Source organism: Microtus oregoni, unplaced genomic scaffold (genome assembly GCF_018167655.1).
Source record: "Microtus oregoni isolate MIOR12 unplaced genomic scaffold, Mior012 000029F_ref0000214, whole genome shotgun sequence".
NCBI lineage: Eukaryota > Metazoa > Chordata > Mammalia > Rodentia > Cricetidae > Microtus > Microtus oregoni.
The window spans coordinates 2,037,431-2,059,174 of record NW_024543088.1 but is presented as its reverse complement, the minus strand read 5'-3'; the positions used below and the strand labels follow the sequence as shown (position 1 = coordinate 2,059,174).

General features: G+C 42.5%; 1 protein-coding gene across 1 annotated transcript in view; it reads right to left on the bottom strand.

Moving 5' to 3' along the window:
- LOC121465135 (protein sidekick-1-like) overlaps positions 1–21,744 on the bottom strand; it is a 955,042-nt gene that overhangs the window by 594,538 nt on the left and 338,760 nt on the right. The window contains exon 2 of the mRNA XM_041678320.1: positions 12,149–12,308. Within this exon, the coding sequence (XP_041534254.1) occupies positions 12,149–12,308 (160 nt within the window). The remainder of the gene's footprint in view (positions 1–12,148; positions 12,309–21,744) is intronic.

The following is a 21,744-nucleotide window of genomic DNA, read 5'->3' as shown; positions in this document are numbered from 1 at the left end:
CTGTTTTACATTGGAACAAGACCAGAAATGCAGACTGAACATTTGACTGTTTTATACTTTTGGACACAGGAATCAGATTGCCAGTGAGGTATTCAGTCTGCTTTTGAAATATTGAAAGAACCTGAGAACTGAGACCTCAGTTTTCCCCTCAGGGGAAAAAGACTCATTACAAGGAGTGACTGAAGCCCCTTTTCCGATGTGAGGAGGGTAGCCTAAGGGTTTTTTCTGCCGCTCAGAGACTGGGACAATTGCTTAAGAACAGCATAGCAATTGGACTCTCACCTATTACAAAAACCTTTCTTATTATTAGAAAGGATTTAAGAGAATTGTGATTTAACAAATTGTGTTATGGTATTGACCTGTTAAATTGTGTTATGATATTGACCTGTTAATGCTTTAGCTCACTATAAGATGTTAGTGATTAGAAAAAGATTAGAACTTGTCTAAAAAAAAGTTTGACATTACCAATGAGCTCTTGAATTTGACATGTTTGATAAAAGTTTAGATTTTGATACAGCTAAAAACTGTTAAGAAACACTCTAGACCAATTCAAAAAGGGCATTCCCAATCCTGGTGACCCCCGACTCCTTTAATTAGGGGATACTATAGCCATAGAAGTGTGTATAGCACAAAATATTATCTGCTTGCTTATCATTATTAATTGTTGATGAACTCTCTTGTCAGAAACTTGGCTCAGAGACACAGAACCCAGAGGTACTTTCTCCCTTAACTTCCCTTGATTATGGAGGTCAACAGTCAGTGATGGGTTTGATCCCTTTTCCTCCCAGGTGCCTAAGACATGGACGTGTATGATTGGAATGCATGTAGTAGAGACAGGTAAGTCTGGGAAATGGAAAAGTGTTCAGCTAAGGCAACCATCTGTTCTGTTGCAGAAACACAGGCTTTATTAAAATTTATAAAAAGGGAGGAATTGTGGAGGCCCAAAAATGTGAGCCTATTTCCACCTTGACCAAAGGTCAGAGAGTTGGAATTTACCTCTATTCCTTCAAGGTTATTGTGTTTCTACCTCAAACAAAGGTTCCAACTAGATTCAGACAGAGAGTTCTGCTTTCTCAAGGTTATTGTCAACAGGTGGGGCCAATATCTACACCTTGTATTTCAGGAATAGAGAAGTAGATATGTTTCCACCTCAAACAAATTTCTAAGGATTCAACTAAGGTTCCAGCTACCTTGTGGAGATAATATTGGATTCCACTTAAGGAGTGATTTGCCTACGGTATATTTTGGTCTAGGGTGTAAGCATGTCTTGTTTTGTCCTAGCAACATGTTTAACTACAGACGTAGCCCACAACCTTCAATCAGTCTATTCATTTACTTGTATCATGTTAATGCAGTTTTTTTTTAATGCAGTTTTTTTTTATATTACTCCTACCTTTTGAGGTCAGAGTATTATGAGCAATTGGAAGTTAAACACAGGTGATTTCAGTATTCACTGGAACTCCCTCCTGGTATTATTCTATATGCTTCTGTTTTATTGTTTTTATTTGTGTCTTTGTATTCTTTACTAATCTTCCTAAATCCCTATGCCCCTACCCTGGCGAGTGGCATTTTTGCTGTGGCTGGTCCCTGACAGAGGTTGCTTTTCCTCTTGACACATGTTCAATATCTGATGCTGACAGAGATAGCTGTTGTAGATAAGGATGCTCTGCCGTGTCTCCAGTAACCTCAAAGAGTCAAGTATAGACCCTTAAGGTTCTAGCACAAAACTGTGCCTTCTTTAGTGGGCAACTCCAGATACTGAAAAGCAATTCCTGTGGTGCGGAGTGATAAATAAGAGCTAGGCTGTGGGTATTAGAAAATGCCCATGGAAATAACTCTTACAAAGGGATTATCAGAGCCATATAATTCCAAGAATCAAGGCTGCTCTCTCAACAACTCTTAAGCCACACAAACTGATGGAACAGCTAAAATCCTAGGCCTGCGTAATGCATGACCATAGCATGCTGGACACGGAAGTGCCACACTATAGCCTTCCGGGAATACTGCAAAGGGGCAGCTTTGCAAGCAGCATGTTTGGCCCTCTGGTGGTTTATTACCGTCGTCATCTAGAGAAGACCTAGAACCACCTAGGAAAAGAACCTCTGGGTGTACCTGTGAGGGACTACCTAGGTTAGATTAGCCTCTGGGTGTACCTGTGAGGGACTACCTAGGTTAGATTGGCTTCTGGGTGTACCTGTGAGGGACTACCTAGGTTAGATTAGCCTCTGGGTGTACCTGTGAGGGACTACCTAGGTTAGATTGGCTTCTGGGTGTACCTGTGAGGGACTACCTAGGTTAGATTGGCTTCTGGGTGTACCTGTGAGGGACTACCTAGGTTAGATTAGCCTCTGGGTGTACCTGTGAGGGACTACCTAGGTTAGATTGGCTTCTGGGTGTACCTGTGAGGGACTACCTAGGTTAGATTAGCCTCTGGGTGTACCTGTGAGGGACTACCTAGGTTAGATTAGCCTCTGGGTGTACCTGTGAGGGACTACCTAGGTTAGATTAGCCTCTGGGTGAACCTGTGAGAAACTACTTAGGTTAGATTAGCCTCTGGGTGTACCTGTGAGGGACTACCTAGGTTAGATTAGCCTCTGGGTGAACCTGTGAGGGACTACCTAGGTTAGATTAGCCTCTGGGTGTACCTGTGAGGGACTACCTAGGTTAGATTAGCCTCTGGGTGAACCTGTGAGAAACTACTTAGGTTAGATTAGCCTCTGGGTGTGCCTATGAGGGACTACTAAAGTTAGATTAGCTTATGGGTGTACCTGTGAGGAACTACCTAGGTTAGATTAGCTCTTCCCTGCCACGTACAAGATGCTGATAGGATCATCACCAGTATAAGAGAACACAGTACTGATAATAGTATTAGTAAAGGACCTACCAACTAGGTTAGAGCCATATGGAAGAGGGAAAGGAAATGGCAATCACAGAGCTTAGTGCTCCTGTCTAGCAGACTCCCTTGAGTTCCTCACTGAGCCATCCACTGCACCCTTCTTCATGTGGGTTTTACTCATCGCTTATCAAAGTTATCCCCAGGAATTTAATAATTTTATCGATACTGTGAAATTTCCTCATCCTTTTATAAAACTGGAGAAAACAGCTTTTTCCCTTTAACATTCTCATTTTTACTGAAATTAAAAAGAAGCATCCCTCAAGTTCCTATTGTTATTGTGGCAGAGAACTGAGCGATGGAAACAGGTCTCCTAAGAAGACGATGACATTTTTAGACTATCCAATTATCCCAACTGTTATAATAGGCAGACCGCATGAGCATTAAGAAATCCTTCGCACACATACTTGGAATATAAATATAAATATTACAGCATTTTCCTCAGCGTAGACTGAGACTTACAGATGTTTCCTGTAAAAGTCGCATGCAAAGCCACCTCAGACACCTGTGCAAACTTAATTACTCAACTGCCATTGATTTGCCCCTGCCCTCATCTGTGCCTAAAAGATGGCACAAGCATCAACGTGAAACTGAACATTTAAAATTCACCACGATCCACAAGCAGAGAAAATGCTATTCTTAGTCCATGCTAGAAAAGGTGAAACGGCGTTATTATCTCCTTACAGTGTTAGCATTTTCCTAACTGACATCAAGGGAGGTAAAAATCGGCACTCGCTCTCAGGCAGGGTGGCTATCATTTCCATCCCCGTTTCCCAATTTGAGACTTACAAAGGTCTCTTGAAGGTTAACACAGGAGAGCTGAAGGTGTTCCAGAGAGGAGGTGGATGAAAAGAATAATTTGAAGAAAATAGTATGCGATTTTTAAGCAGCTTTTACATCTGGACATACTGATGATAAAATACAATGGATTCTTGAGAACTCATCTCAGAGTCTGAAGACCTCAGTGAGCAAAGTGTAATTCATCATTTCTACTGTAAGCCATCCCTGCTCCAGAAGAAGGCATGTCTCCCCATTGTGCTCCCAGCGAAGCGGTAGTGAGGCAGCTGCCTTAATGGTCCATGTATAATGAATCCCTACCTTGGTCTTGCTTCAATACAAACAACACTGTTTTGTCTTCCCGTGGATTATCACCACATGTTTCAAACGAATAGGTAATTTTTATTACTGGAAAGAACAATGAGGAACAAAATAAAATATAAAGAATATACCTTTTCACATATTTCGGTCAACATTAAGTTTAAGAAGCTGGTTGTGTAAGAATGGCCTAGGGTACATGTGGGCTTTTAAAAGAAAAAAAAAAAACGTTTGGGCCAGGGAAGCAGCTCAGGTGGTATGGTGCTTGGCTTGCAAGTATGAGGACCTGAGCTTGATCCTTAAAACTCATGTCAAAAATCCAGATATGGTGGTGCACATCTGTAATTGGAGCACCCACTGAAACAGTTTACCTGAGCTAATGGGAGCTCATCAACTCCAGCTGGACAGGGAAGGAACCATCATAGGACCAAGCTAGATCCTCTAAATGTGGGTGACAGTTGTATGGCTGGGACAGACTGTGGAGCCACTGGTATCCATGTTGTTTGTGCTAACTTTTTGGAACCTATTCTCTTTGGATGGATACCTTGCTCAGCCTAGATATAGTGGGGAGGGCCCTGGTCTCTCTAAGGAGAGGATGGGGGCAGAGGTGGAGACAATGGGAGAAGGGGAGGGAGTGGGAACTGGGATTTATATGTAAAATGAAAAAAGATAGTTTGTTCTCTTTTTCTAAAAAAATAGAATAATGTGTACATTTAAAGCAAAAAAAAGCAAAAACAACAACAAAACAAGATGCCCATGATGATGTAATGTCCACCTCACTCAGGTTCATCATCATTCTTTTTGTTCTTTCCCTTTCCGTAGGTGAAGACCCACTGAAAGACTCTTAAGGGAGGCATCCTTCTTCTGTGAAGAAGGAGAGATCACTGAACAGGGCACAAAAAGGCATGGTGCCTAAACAAATGGCCTAGCCTCGAGCAGCTCCATTTCAGAAACATACTAAGGGAACCTGAAGATCAGGGAAAGAAATTCCTTTCTAGGTAGCCACAGCAGGTACTCAGCTTTGAGGGCCTCCTGCCATACACAATCCACCTCTTTGATCTCCTCCCCAGAAGGACAATTATTTGGGATCCCACTGCTTACTTCCTGGAGCACACAGAACATATCATCTGATTTTTCTGAGGACCCACTAGCATGGGATTTATTACATTATTTTATAGCTGAGAAGACTAGGCCAAAATGGTGACCTTCTCCAAAGTCACTCAGATAGAAAGATGAAGTTACCAGAGCACAAGGAATGTGTGTTCAAGCTTGTCACTTGTCACTCCACACTGGTCTCATTTCTGCACTCACCACAACATCACACAATTAACACTGAGGAATATTGCTGGTAATTACTGGAACATCAAACGTGTGTCAGGAAATAGGGTGTTCCACACAGCAAAGTCTCTCAATGCCTACAACACTATCCATGAGGTGTGGTCAGCCCTGTGATGGTTCAACTTGACAGAATCTGGACTCGTCCAGCTGACAAACTTATATGTATGTCTGTGAGAGAGCTTCTAGCTGGGTTCTGGGTGGGAAGTCCTACACTGACTGTGGGCATCACCGTTCCATGGCATGATGTCCCAGGCAAGACAAAGGGGGAAGTGAGCTGAGCACCAGCATTCGGCTTGCTCTGCTTCCTCATTGGGTACACATTACTGCTGTGATTTTACCTCCACAAAGAGCTGTACCCTTAAGGTGCAAGCCAAAACAAACCCTCTACCCTCAAATTGCTTTGGTTGAGCATTTGATTCCAGCAATTCAGAAAGTAATTAAAACAGTCAGTTCTTGTAAATCTTTACTGGAGGGCACACAGTCAACCTTCCCAAGGTCATAGCATCATGTAGGACTTGGAGCTGAGATTCCAACCTAGAACTATTCAAGTCAAGGGGGCTCTGGATGGCTGTGATAAATCATTCACTGCAAAGTGAATAACTAGGGGTGGAGCTATATTGGAGAAGGTCAAAAGTCATACATGTTAAAGGGCAAGCACATGGCAGAAACAAGTAAACAAGTGTTGGGTGATAATGAAGAGAGGAGCCAGATGCACAGTGGGGATGAGAGCTTGTGAGGTGGAACTGTGCGGCTGTTTTCTTGGCTTGGTCTGCAGACCAATGTAGTCAGCTTCTGAATGGACTACCAAGACTGGAAAACAGGGGCTTTATAGGAAAGCTTACAACCACATGAGTGGAAGTGGGGCTTTGATAACACACACACATGCACACATGCACACACACACACACACAGAGAGAGAGAGAGAGAGAGAGAGAGAGAGAGAGAGAGAGATATGTTGGAGGGAGTGAGCTGCTTGTTGGTTCCCAGCTGCTCAGCCCCAAAATAATCACACAGAAAGTGTATTATTTAAATCACTACTTGGCCCATTAGTTCTAGCTTCTTTTTTTTTTAATTTTTTTATGGTTTATTTAACTTTATTTTATGTGCATTGGTGTGAAGGTGTCAGATCCCCTGGAACTGGATCTTTAGACAGTTGTGAGCTGCCATGTGGGTGCTGGGAATTGAACCCGGGTCCTCGGGAAGAGCAGTCAGTGCTCTTAACCGCTGAGCCACCTCTCCAGCCCTAGTTCTAGCGTCTTAATGGCTAACTCTTGCATATTATTTTAACCCATGTCCATTAATCTGTGTATTGCCACATGACAGTGGCTAGCTGGCAAAGTTTCGGCATGTCTGACTATGGCAGAGGCTCCATGGCTTCTCTCTGACTCCACCCTTCTTTCTCCCAGCATTTAGCCTAGCTTTCCCAGCTTACCTAAGTTCTGCCTTGCTATAAGGCCAAAGCTGTTTCTATATTCATTAATGGTAATCACAGAACACAGAGGGGACTCCCACATCATAGAGAGAGAGAGAGAGAATGAGAGGGTGAGAGAAGGCTAGAAAGTTGAATGAGCAAGAACAAGAAATATTCAGCTAGACAATCAAGGCAAGCAGAACATGGATCACATATTACAATTTCTGAGGTAGATGAGGAAGTGAGTTGGCCGTGTGTTAAGCTGATGCTCCATATGCTTATTCTTTATTAATTCATGAAAGCAGCACATTTTGATGACTTTGGGGGGTCTTTTAAACTTTGTAGGCAACACTAGCTTCATAATGCTCAGAAGCAGAACATCCAGAACAACGGTCCTTAGGAAATGATGACTACAGAGGCCAAGTCTCAGGAGCTCTCAGGTTGAATTGCCAGCACACGTATGGTGGCTCACAGCTGTCTGTAACTCCAGTTCTAGGATATCTGATGCCTTTTTCTGGTTTCTATGGGTACCAGTCATGCATATGGTATGCAGATATACATGTAACAAAATACTTACACACAAAGAATAAAAGTTAAAGTAAAAAAATTAATTAGATCAAATTGTTTGTTGTTACTAAGAAATACAACTATCGGTAAGACACCTACAGACTAAAATCAAGGACAGAGACCATCTAGCATAATAACAGAAGGCGAAAACAAGATGGCATGGCTACTTTAGTATCTGGTGGAGATGACCACAAGCCAAAGCTAGTCAAAACACACAGAGGGCTAGAAAGAAGGCTCAGTGCTGAGAAATGCTTGCTATACAAACACCCAGACCCAAGTATGAATTCCTAGCACCCAAGAAAAAGCTGAGCATAACTGCGCAAATCTGCCTATAACCACAGTGCTGTCAGGGAAGTGGACACAGGAGGGTTGCTGGGGTTTGCTGTCAGTCAGCCAAGCTATAGGCTCACTGGGGAACCCTCTTTTAAGGGTATACAGTGTATAATGATAAGGCAGGAGACTTGATATCCCCCTCTGACCTCTACATGAATACACATAGGCACACATACCTACACACATGTGTGCAAACACATGCACCATACATACAGTTTCATACATAGTCACACATACATGTACATAGACATAAAGAAAGAAAGCCACTATATATTGACAAAGGGCCCAACTCATCAAGAAGATACAAGAGACATAAGTACATTCACACCAAAGCTCAGGGCTCCCAATTTCATAAAACAAATACTAATGGACAGAAAAGGTCAGAGACATCCTCATATAATAGCAGCTGGTGATTTCAGTAAGATAATCTCATTTTTAGATAGGTCATCCAAACAAAGTTCAGCAAAGAAAACCCATAGTTAAATTATGCCACAGGTCAAAGGACTTAATGGAAGTATACAGAACATCCCATTTAACAGAAACAGAATATAGATTCTTCTCAGCAGACATGAAACCTTCCCAGTCCAAATTAAGACTTAACGAATACAAAAACAACTGAATTTTTTAATCTTATCAGATCATAATAGAATAAAGGTAGAAACCAATACAGCAAGAGAAATCACAGAAACTACACAAATAGATGGAGACTGAGCAAAACACCCTTGAAAGAGAGAAGGTCATCGACAAAATCAGCAAGGAAATTAAAATTCCCAACAATCAGATAAGAAAATGAAAGTACAACTTAGGAGAAGCTATCAACACTGCTAAAGTAATTCCAAGAAGAAAGTTTTAGCTCTGATATGAGTGTTCATAATCCTTTTAAAACCTGGATGCTGCCAAATAAACAACCTAATGATATACATCCAGGTCTTCAAAGGTCAGAAGCAAGTCAAGCACAAAAGCAGACAAGGACAGAAATGACTGAGATGGCAAATAAAAAATTAATATGTAGAGTCAATTAGAATTGGTTCTTCAAAAACACAAACAAGGCTAACAAACCCCTAGCCAAGCTAACACAAAGAAAGAGACAGAAGACCCAAGATACTATCATGAGGGAAGAAAGGGGAGGGTCACTTCAGATGCCAATGAAATCCAGAGCATTGTTAGGAAATACTTTGAATTCACACTTAGATCCCCAAAAGTCCAAGAAACTCTAAAGGGAATGGATGAATTTCTAGACACATATAATCTACCAAGTGAAATCAAGATAATATAAAGAAGTGAAACATTCATAAAAATCAACAAAACTGAACCAGTATTAAAACATTTCCCAGATAAGGGTCCAGAAAAAGTCAAGACCAAATTCTCCCAGATCTTTAAGACAAGCTTACATGAATGATTCTCAAACTGTTCCATGGTAGAGTAAGGGAAGCAACATATATATATATATATATATATATATATATATATATATATATATATATACACATTTATATATGTATACATATACACATATTTATATATGTATAAATATATATTATATATTTATATATGTATATATATATATAAAATCATCACCATAGCTGTAGAAAAGGCATTTGACAAAGTTCAACATCTGTTTGTGATGAAAGCCCTGAAGAAATGAGAAATAGAAGAAGAATACCTACCTACAATAAAGACGATATATAACGAGCCTATAGCTAGTGTTACAGTAAACGGGAGAAAACTGAAAGTATTTCTTCCCCAGTTGGCCAAGAGTGCTCATTGTCCCCACTATATCTACTGCAGTGCTTCGGGCTTAGCTCAAGCCGTGAACCCAGGGAAAGGAAAATAGGGACACAAATAGGAAATTAAGAAACTGAATTATTCCTACTTGCAGGCGATTCTATTCTACATCCTAAGACCTGAAAGACTATCAGAAAACACCTAGAACTGTATACACTTTCGGCATAGTAGCAGGATTTTTTTTTAAAAAAAGTCAATATGCAAAAATCAGTAGCATTTCTATATATCAATAGCAAGCTTGCTAAGAAAGAATTGAGGCAGAGCAAAAGAAAACAGAACAGCAACAACAAAAAGCTCAACAAAAAAACCAACAAAAAACCAACAAAAAGTATTTATAATACATTTTTTAAAAAAAATCTTTCAGTAAATCTAAGCAAGAAGGTAAAAGATCTCTACAATGGGAATTTAAAACAATGAAGAAAGAAACTGAAGATGACAGAAATTGCAAAGACCTCGCATGTTCATAGATGGAAAGGATTAATATTGTGAAGATGGCTATGTCACAGAAAGCCAGCTATAGAGTCAGCATAATCCCCACTGAAATCCCAAATATTTCTTCACAGCCCTGATAGGAAGAAAAAAAAAAGGATCCTAAAACGTTCAACGAAGCACAAATGACTTAAGTACCCAAAGCAATCTCCACCCTCACAATGCCCGACCTCAAATTATACTGAAGAGCCAGAGTGACGAAGATAACACGTCTCTGGTACAAAGCAGACACAGAGATCGATAGAACACAGAAGCCACGCTTAAATCCTCCCAGCCACAGAAACCTACTTTTTGACAAAGGTGAAAAAATCATATATTTGAAAAACAACAGCCTGGTGCTAGGGAAACTGGTAGGATGAAAATAGATCCATATCTCTCACTCTGCACACACACACACACACACAAATCAATTCAAAATGGATCAAAGACTTTTATACAAGCCCAACAATCTGAAATTGCTAGACATTATAGAGAAAACACGTTGAGGTCTAGGCACCAGCAAGGACTTTCTGAATAAGAAATAATTCCAGGAGCTGGCATGAGGGATGACATACAGTTAAGCATTTTCTGACCAGTAAAGGAAACACTCCCCAGTGTGAAGAGACAGCTTATAGAACAGGAAAAGCCTCTTTGCCAACTGCACAGCACATAGGGGATTAATATCAAGGTATATAAAACCCCACCAATGTTAAACGTTAGAAAGCAACCAATCAATAAGTGTGGTAGTGAACTGACTAGACAGCTCTCAAAAGAAGAAATATGAATGGCCAATAAATGTTTGAAAAGTGTTCATCATCTTTTACCTTTAGGGAAATACAAGTAAAACCATCAATGAGATTCTACTTCACTGCAGTCAGAATGGCCGTCACCAAGAAAGAGCAAAGAAAAAACACAACCCAATGACAAATTCTAGTGAGGCTTGCAGAAAATGGATGCTGGTAGGGGGAATGCAAAGTTATGCAGCACTGTGGAAACATCAATCTCAAAAGTTCTCAAAAAGCTAAAATTAGGTCAAGTGCAGGACCCAGGTAGACCTCTCTCTTGGTCTGTACTGGAAAGCCTCTATGTCAGTGTACCACAAAGGTACACACAGCTGTGCCTGCTGCTGCACCCCTCACAGGAGCTACGGAACTGGACCAACAAAGATATCTGCCAACACATGGACAGAAAACAAGAACATGGCACATATACTCAATGGAATGTTTTCAAACATGAAAACTTGACATTTGCGCAAAGTGGATGGACCGCAAAATCACTGAGTTAAGCAAAATAAGCCAGGCTAAGAAAGTGAAGTACATATTTCCTCTCATATGTAAAACTAGGCTTAAAGGTGTGTGTGCAAGCATGAGCGCATGCATGCGTGTGTCCTATCTGCGTATAGGTCATGGAACTAGGAAGGGAATCACTGAAGAAGAGGAAGGGTGCATAAGCACAAGACAGAACTCTCTGTGGGCACAAAGGAAATCAGACAGACAGGAGGGCAGTGGGGGAAGAGGACCGTTAGAACAATGTACAGTGGCATGTACATATGAAAATGCAATAATGAGTTCCATTTGTACATTAACATAAATAATCTAAAAAGTTTTAATATTCTTCTTTAAATACAAAAACCTAAAGCTGAAAGGCGGAGAAGGTAGGGCTACTTCTGGGTATAGCTACAGTTTAAACCTGCTTGGTTTCCACTCTCCCCTCACCACACTGGGATCTGTGGCTAATCAAGTTCCTTGCATCCCCATATCTGGCAGGTTGGCCAGCGCATAGAAGGCTATCCATAGACACTGGGTTTCCTGATGAGTAACAAGGTTCTGCTCACACCCACTCAACCACTGATGCCCCTTTCTCAGCAAAAGCACAAAAAAAACTGTCAGAAAGGATTTTAACAGCATGACTTCTAGAAGTTCCTGGTCTACACACCTACAGGAAATGCCTGGACCAGTTAGATCAAACAATACTTGTAGGTGGGGTTGTCCCCAAAACAGTGAATGTGTCACATTAAAGTATGCCATGGATTCCTGTCCCTGTTTGTTCCACTAAAGGGGCCTACTGTCACAAGGAGAATAATAGCCAAGTGAAAACACCTTCCATCATAGCAAGCTCCAGTCTAACTACACACAAACCTCCCTTGACCCACAGTGCACTGGGACTTGATCCAGCACTGCTGGTCTTTTGTCTTCATGTCTGACAAGGCAAGGGTTTCAACAAATAGCCTCAGGATTTTATTTCAAGCCATCAATTACTTATATTCGCTGCTGTAGGTGGTGAGCTCGCTGTCGTTGCGCATCCACTTGAATTCCAGAGGCCAGCTCCCTTCAGCTAGGCAGGTGAGCACGAGGCGGTTGCCTTCCAGGTGGATCTGTGGTAGGCCCGGCTCCGTCTTGAAGTACGGTGCAACGTCATCTGAGGTATCCAAAAACAGAAAAAATGGAGAAAGCTTAATGAAGCCGCGACGAAAATAACCCAATCCCATCAATACATCAGCATAAATAATAAATCAATGACACGAACAGTTCTAATTTTCAACAGTAGAGATGAAGGCTATGCAGCCCAATTAAGTAGCAAATAATCCCTGGTACACTTATAAAAGCAGGAACCTAGGAGAAACTTCAAAATGCCAAAGGGTCCATAAAATCATCAGGCATGTTCATACAAGTCCTTCCTCCTTAGACTTAATACCAGCCTATTAAAGGAGCACTCCAGGACATTCCTGCTCATACAAGACACTAAACTCATTGTTTTGTTTATTTCATTATTTTTGAAGTGTGTCTTAGTATCCATGTATGTGCACTTCTGTTCCCATGTGTGAGGGCACACGTGAAAGTGTATCACGTAGAGGTTCGTCAGATGTCTTCCCCGGTGCCTCTCCACCTTATTGCTGAGACAGGCTGACTCATAGACACTTTAGTGGCTCTGCTATTCTAACTCCCAGATTTCCATGAAGACCTTCTGTCTCCACCAGCTGTGTGCTGGGATAAAGGAAGTGCCAATACTGCCTAGGGTTTAAGCCTTGAGTTCCTGCCCAGCCTTCCCCAGATGATGGACTATGATCAGAACCACTAAGCCAAATGAACCCTTCCTTCCCCCAGATGCTTTTAGTCATAATGTTTTAGCATAGCAATAGTCTGTCTGTAGACTATTACTAGGGACATGGCTCAGTGCCTAGAATCCCCCAGTGAGGGGTTGGGAGGTGGCTCAGTGGTAGAGCCCCTGCCTAGAATCCCCCAGTGAGGGGTTGGGAGGTGGCTCAGTGGTAGAGCACCTGCCTAGAATCCCCCAGTGAGGGGCTGGGGTGTGACTCAGTAGTAGAGCCCCTGCCTAGAATACCCCAGTGAGGGCTGGGGTGTGGCTCAGTGGTAGAGTGCTTTCCTCACATGGACCAGACCTGACTTCAATCCCTGGCACCACAACAAACGAACAAATGTGCACTGATCCTATGGGACAGGTCCTGCAGCTGCACTGGGAATATAAAGAGAGAGTAAGACATTGCCACTTTCCCTTCTTGGGGCTGATCTAGATCTCATGCAGAATATAAACAGCAAACTGTAAGGTGCTATAATGAAATCTGTCACTCAATGTCAGGAGGAGCCACTAATCCCGGTCCTGTTGGGAGAGTCCTACCTGCTTTCGCTCTGAGTTGCTTTTTAAGTGCATCCTCGGGTTCTGATTGTCAACTGTGTGTCCAATTTCCCTTTTTGCTATGCACTTCAGCCCAAATCATCCACTTCTATGACCCAAACAGTGTAATAAAGCTGAATTGCAATAGATATAACTCTGATGCCTTGGGGTTTACTGAGCCGCAGGCTTTATTAATGGCCTGCCATTTGCTCTCTCTTTAACAATAGAAAAAGAAACGCCACTTCATAGGGTTCCAGTGTCCTACACGCATGCCTCATAAAAAATACATCTTTTTGAAAGAAAAAACCTTTAAGATACAAGCTCAAGAATGTGAATTTGTGACTGAACCTGACAGAGCATCATCAATTTAACAGATTACACAATGGCCTGGAATTCAAATGACACCACAGTTCGATTCCTCATAGAATTCACAGGTAACTTCACACACCTCTACTGTGAACAAATTACTATTCTGGGTGCTGCAATCAAGTAGGAAAATCCTTCATAAGGAATAGCTTTATTCACTTGCCAAGCAAATATCTTGTGATCTAAATGGCCATAGAATGGTTGTTAGCCCAGAGGCTGCCCATTCATTTCAACAAGAAGGGAAAAGCACACATTTTCAAGGCCCTGGAATTTTAAGTGTCTAAAATTATCACCACAAATATTTTAGCGTAGCCAGCATGGAGAACTAGTTACCCCTCTAAGACCAGTGGTCTTTCCCACTTGAAATTCAAAGAGAACATGAAGGTAGAAAAGCATACACTTAAACTTGAGATTTAGAGAGGACATGAAGGTAGCCGAATATGGACACTTTGGAGAGAGAAAGGGTATATATAATATAGTCACCCCATCACCATCTTAGAGCACTGTATCCCTGTAGCCATGACAACTAATTGAAGGGACCAAGACAAGAGGAAGCTGGGTCCATGGTGATACTAACTGAGCTACTGACGCTCACAAGTAGAAGGTAGTGAAGTGTCAAGGACCTCATCTGGGGTGTCCTTCCCTCCTGCTCCCCTCACATGCGACTAATCTTAGGATATGCTAGACAATATTCAAATGGAACTACACACAAAGAGGAGACACCCAGATGCAGCTTCCGTGCTCACTGCAGAAAAGGAACTTTAATGTATCAACGATGCCCTATCTATGGTGAACAGACACCTTCTCATCTCCTCAGGATATGCTAATGGAACAGAGGGATCTCTGTGCAGGGGTGCACAGGTCCCCACAAAAGCACGTGATCTTCTGTAGTTTACATGGGCAGAAAACTACCAGGGAAAGAAAATGAGTGAAATGCCTAAGAGACTCTGACCTGGAGAAATGCCAGTGGTCCATTCACTGGTCTGTAGGAGGATGGCAACATCACAAATATGACCACTGGACCCTGCCTCTCCCCCAAGAAAATGTGTTGAATGTATGACTACTTCTGTACGCCGACAATAAGATCACTAAATCCCTGTCCCTGGGATGAATAACCATGGAAAAGCATGAAATTTCCATTTTCACATACTTTTAAATAGAACGTAAATCATTTATGGAACAGAGAGTCTCATTTGTCTGGATAACGCAGATTTAAGGTCCATTCACAGGAGAGGACCAGATTTAATGTTCTCTCAAATCAACATCATAATTTTATGATGTCCAAGTCACTTCCCCAAATGGACTTTTAAGGTTTTTAGATAAATGTAAATGGATTTAACTTTACCTGTCCAAATGCAAAGATAATCTTCTCATCTAGAAAGGGACTATGACCATATGACAAAGTAGGAACAGTTGCCATGGCGAGGACACAGGTACAAGAAGCCAAGGCTGAGCCTTGTCTTGTGACTCCACCTCCTGCGCACAGACAGGACATCTTTCTGGGTGTTTAATTATGTACTCTACCACAGAAAATACAGAAGCTATCAGAAACCTCTAAGGGCAGAACAGGTAGAGCGCAACCACTGGGTACTAATAACATCAGTTGTCCCGATTCACATGACTCCTGGTGAGAATCCAGCTAAGACTCGGCCTTCTTTATTACTTGTTTTTATCTATCACTGCTGTGGATGTGGATGGTGTGTGGGTGTGCGTGAGCCATAGCAGTTAAGAGAACAACTTTGTGGTGTCGGCTCTCTCCTCACAGCTTTGCGAGGAGCCTGGGGAGCAAACGCAGGTCATCGGGCTTGCACACCATGTGCTTTTTACCAGGGAGCCATCTCATGAATCCTCCATCTTATTGTGGGGTGGGAAGAATCTTTCTGATCAGGCCAGGCTGGCTGTCTAGGGAGCTCCAGGAACCCTCCTGTCTTCCTTCTTCAGCAGTGGGGTTACAAATACACCACCATGCCTGGCTTTCACGTGGATGCTGCGGATCATATTCCAGTCCTATGCTCGTGCAGCAAGCACTTTACATACTGAGCCACCCCCGGCTCCACTCCTCTGTTTTAAAGGGATAATTAACGAGGAATGACAGTCAACTTGCACTTAGCAAAGAAAGCAACCATCCCACAAACAAGGGGGTCCCAGGCAGACAAACCCCACGTGTTCCTGTACAGTGAGATGACGTTTAGAAGCACCTGCAATCAGCTCCATCAATCAGCGGGGGTCCGGAACGGGGGACCCTGATCGTGGCGTGAATGGGCAACCACACCAAGCAGGACCTTTCGTTCCTGAACTCCACTCTCTGCCACAGCAAAATTCCCCAGGGCAAACAACCGTTCCCTTTAAACCACTAATCTTCTTTTAAAAGTTCCTTTATATCAAATCCCAACATTTTCATGCCCCAAGCTTATGAATTTGCAACTCACAGAAAATTTTACGTATTTTTTTCAAATACCAGGGAGAAATAAAAGCATGGGGCGTAATGGATCACCTACAAAGTAGGCTGGCGAGCGTGGGTAGAAGACCCTGCTCTGGCCGACACAGCCATTCCCAGCTCTGCTGCCAACAGTACACTATGCACACACAGGGAGGCCAAGAGTTTAATCTCACCAAATAACATGCTTTCCTCACAAGAGTAATATTCATATTTTTAAAGAAAACAATTATGCATTTAAAGCATGCTCCTGAGGCAAAAATCTAAACATATTACTAAGTAATTCTGTACTGTGGTTAAGTCCACAGATATGCAAGGTCACAGTGTGACTGGTGTAAGTGGGCCCTGATGCTTGAGGAACAAAATCCATAGGCCTGAAGACAAGGCAATTCAAACACATTTTCTGTGACCACCATGTACGTGCAGTTGTGGGTAGAGGTAACCCAGGAGGGAAAGAAAAGAGAAGAATCGATGTTGCATAATGATCAAGTGAAGTAATCATTGCACCATAAAGATCTGGCAGCTAAGTGGGACAAGAGAGGTAACGGGGTGGCCAGGATCAGAAGTATTATATGCATATAATTAACTTAATATGCATGTAATTAACTTAAATAGTAGAAAACAAAAAACAAAACAAACAAATGTAGACACAGAACTGGTCCTACATCATAGCTAATCAGGCTCCATGCTCTTAGCCAATCACCAACACTAATAAACATTTTTGGGAGAACAGACAAACACATGGGGTCGCCTCTATGGTCATATTGCTCAAATCTGGAAAATCATCCAACTTCTGTCTATGACAGTTTATTTATTTCCACTTGAAAAAAGTAAGTGAGAATCAGAAGTTCTAAGGCAAAAAAAAAAAAAGGTAGTTACTACTGAACACACAAACACAAACATCATTAAAAGAACCTAGCCAGGCACTGGTGGTGCAAGCCTTTAATTCCAACATTCAAGGATGCAAAGGCAGGCAGATCTCTGTGAGCTTGAGGTTAGCCTGGTCTACAGAGCAAGTTCCAGGACAGGCTCCAAAGCTACACAGAGAAATTCTATCTTGAAACTCACCTCCTCCTGCTCCCCTCAAAAATTAAAGGAAAAAAGAAAAGAAAAGAAGAAGCCATCAGTGCTATGCGTGGTGTCACACATCTGTAATCCCATCACTAAGAAAGCTGAGGCAGGAGGATCATATCTGTAAGGCCAGCTGGAACTACACAGCAAGATTGTGTCTTAAAAAATGAACAAAAGCCAGGCGGTGGCGAATGCCTTTAATCCCAACACCTGGGAGGCAGAGGCAGGTGGATCTCTGTGAGTTCGAGGCCAGTCTGGTCTACAAGAGCTAGTGCCAGTACAGGCTCAAAGCTACAGTGAAACCTTGTCTTGAAAAATAAAAAAAAAAAACAATAAAAAATAAAAACAAACAAAACTCCCAAATAAAAATAAAGCCACAAAGCATTGTATTCTGATGACTACAAAACCAAAGAATAAGATACGCTTTCAAGTTGCTGTCTGATAGGCATTTCAATGGGATACAACTGCAAGCTGAGGCTAGCTCACTGCACACCCCTCTGTTAGCAGCACCCTGATGTGTTTCTACCACCATGAGCAGGCGCCATAGGCCACCCTGGCTCTTCTCACAAGTGGAGACTAAAGTCTTGAATGCTTACTATTGTTCCAGTTACAAGGTTGCAAACACTTTCATTCCCAAGCAAGACTGAGTATCCTGGCTGCTAGGAGCTGGGGATGTAGCTGGCCCCAACACAATGAGCTCACAGTCTAGAGACAAGGCTTGCACACAAGCCAAGAGCGTCCCAGGAGAGACAGCTGAGGTATGAAATTGGTGCTGGGCTCAGCAGGGAACACAGCTGAGGTCCTCCCCACACCAAGGTCTTAGCATCCCAGGATGTTCGGAACCTGAAGGGGTGCAGACATCAGGGGAACCAGCAGACTCAGTCACAGAGGGCTGTGGCTCAGCAATCTCCCTGATGATGAAAGGGTTTGTGGCATTGCTTGCTGCTCTTAGCTATACAGTGACTTTGAACAACTCTTGAAGGTATTTTTTAAAAATTTTTCTTTGTAACACCCTTAGTGATAAATGAGAATTTTGTCTAGAGTGTTAGGGGAGGCTGCTGTCTCACCACTACCGTGTGTGTGTGTTCACGTGGAGGGCAAAGGTCCATACTGGATGTCTTCTTCAATCGTTTTCCATCTTACTTTTGGGGGCAGTGTCTTTGAGTATATCAGGAGCTGAGAATCCACTTTTCTGGCTGGCCAGCATTAGCCCCCAAGGATCCTCAGATCTCTGCCTACTCCGTGCTGTGATTACAGCACATGAACATGCAGGTGACCTTTTATGTAGGCGCTGGGCACTCTTAGCTTACGTAGTGATCACTTTCTTGAGGAGATCATATATCTCCTCAGCTCCCAACAAATGAGAATTTCGCTGACAAGTATTTCTAGATTTCAACTAAGAAACAGACCTCAGAGTTGACTTTCTGGCTACTTGTGCCTCGTCCATCTGTGACATATGAGCAGTCTTATAGGGATCTCAGGGCACCTCTGGAGAGACCCAGATGACATCTCAGAACACAAGGAGTAGCGTAGTAGTAGTGGCAGTGATTGCCAAGTTTGGTTTGGGATTAAAGTCTGGGAACTTGGATACAAATGATCCAGAGCATAGTGTAAGACCAATTAGCAGCAGACTAGACGGTCCACCCTTCTCCCCATGACTCTGCTCCTCCTCTACTGTCTGAGGGGACATATCAGAAAGGATAGACTGCAAGTCAAAGTTGTATTGCAGGCTGAAGGGAGAGCTCCTCGGGAAATAGCTGTAAGCACAAAGACCTGAATTCCACGTGAAGTCTCACTGATAAGCCATATAAAAAGGTAAAAGGTAACTTTTCACAGCTGGTAAGGACAGAACCAGGATGTAGCCCCAGCCAGTCTGGCTCCAGACCTGGCATGCTCACACTGTACTAACAATGAGGTGCTTCAGAATCTTGGAGATGGAGATGCTATAGGAAAGTCAACTTGCATTATTGACAGTAATATTATTGATTCTTACACTAAATAACTCCTCACAGAAACCAGGACTGGCTAGAATGAGGAGACTGAGACTCCCACTTTTTCTCAAAGGAATTTTGGGTTTGGGTGGTGGCTTACGTAGTTAACTGACTGCTGGGCAAAGATGAGGAGGATTCGTGTGTGGATCCCCAGAAACCACGTAAAAAAGCTTGGCATGACGTTATGCACATGCATTCCTGCACCAAGAAGATGGAGACAGGAATCTTGGAGCTGGTGAGCTCCAAGATAGTGAGGGACCCTGTCTCAAAAACAAGGTAAGTGCCTCTTGAGGAATGGCCACTAAGGATGTCCTCCGGCCTCCATATACACACGTATGTGCATGCACATAGACCTGCACACACACAAAAGCTCACATTGAGTGTCCCTAGATCTTTCCATAAAGTCTCCATAAAACTGGGTGCTCAGAAGTTTGTTTAACAAGCGTGGGACTTCCTCGTGGTTGGTCCACAGCATCCTCTGGATACTTGGATCAGAATGTGAGAATGGGGAACACAGGAAGCTCCCTGAGATTTCCAGCACACAGAACTACAAACAGCTTGCTGAGGCAACCAGCTGGTGGGGAAGTCAAGCTGATTATCTGCAGTCTCTGAACTCAACGTGAATTAATGGCATATTTAAAGAACTCATGGGGTGAACCTAACCCTTCCAATATTTCCCCCAAAGAAACCACTCAAGCTTTCGGTGAGATTAATCCACAGCTGAGACTGATGGGGGAAACATAAACGGGGTATTTATGTGCCGCATTCATGCTGCACTGCGCTAATCTATTTCACATATAAATTAATAACAAGAAGAGACATCGGGGCAGAAGCAATTCCCCACTCCTTGGAACTGGAATAAGCTTTCGGCTTTCCCGTATTTTATACTTCCAAGTAGAAGTGTGCTAAATTGTCATTTTTATGATTGATAGTGAGAACGTATGACCAACAACAAATAGTAAACAAGAAGAAAGTTATCGAAATTGCCAGCATTCGTCTTAAATATCATATCACATTTCTTCCAAAGAGTCTTTCATGTAACCCTCAAGGGCCAACTCTGATTACATATAAAGCTAAAAAGGTCCAGGAAAAGAAACCGGCTATGACTTACCTTCTCTGCTTAGATGTTTGCCTGTGAGAGTATGATGTATATTTAGTGATGTGAACTATGAGGCTCAAAAGGTAGTCAACTAGTAGAGATTTCTCCAGAGCAGGATAAAGGCCCAGGAAAACAACTTCCCAGCATTTCAGTTCTACCAGAAAGAGCAAGGACTACAGCAAGAGTGCAATCACGAATGTCAAGGAGAAGGAGTCCCATGTCATGGCTACTGACAGCAAGACTTTGCAAAGCTGAATTCGATCTTGGCTTCTCCATTCCCTAGCTCTAGGCTCTTGGGTGACCCACTGATCCTCCTGTGCAGAATGCTCCCCAGACCACAACATACAAAAACTAACTTCATTAAGGGCAGTGAAACTTTTGGCTTCCAGATCCCATTGTAATTTCCATAGGAAATCATGGGGTGGCCTTAAAGTCTCAGCCGAGTGAGTTATTTACTTGCATACTTATATTGTTTTAGAATATGAAGTGGTGAGCATTCAGGGTGCTTATAGCACTGCAGCCATTATAGGATAACACAAAAGGTGGACTTGCGGGAAATACATTACCCCAGACAAAGAAAGTGAAAAGGGGCGTCTACGTAGGTATTTTCAGTGTGTCTCAATAATGTCTCAAAGAGACATTAGTTGCTCACCTAGCCTTTGCAGTCAGGATTTGTAACACCTGGCTCCATTTGAAGGGTGTGAGTAAGATACAGACTGAAGATCTGTAGTTGGGAAAGGGTATTCATGTTGATCACTGAAACCCAAAGAATGAGGGTCAGCTTCTGGATACTTGTACAGTGAACTTCCACCAAGGGGGTGTCTAGACACTGTTACATTACAATCCTTCCGTCCAGCTTGCCCTCTCATTCTCTACACTCTTGACATGGTTGGTTCATTGTGTTTTTCAGTCTTCCATTAAACACTGTAAGAACTACAGATACCAAACGGTATTTCAGCCCCCACTTTATAGAGTCTTTAAATAATGGGAAATGTCAGGTTCATGGTGGAAAAGGCAAGATTTCAGGAAATCTTTTCCCCCCCCCTTAGGAGCTCAGTTTTTATCGTGAGCTATAAATACTGCCAGAGGCCTCCCCATTTCCAATGAAATGGGCTTATTTTTTTATTCATTTTCAAGAAACAAAATGTGCCAAACACGTGAGTCTGGATTAACACGGTCTGTCTGTCAGTTACAGCTTCCAGTGAAAATGGAGTACCAAGAAAAGAGCAAGCTAGCTTGGCTGCCAGCTCAGATAAC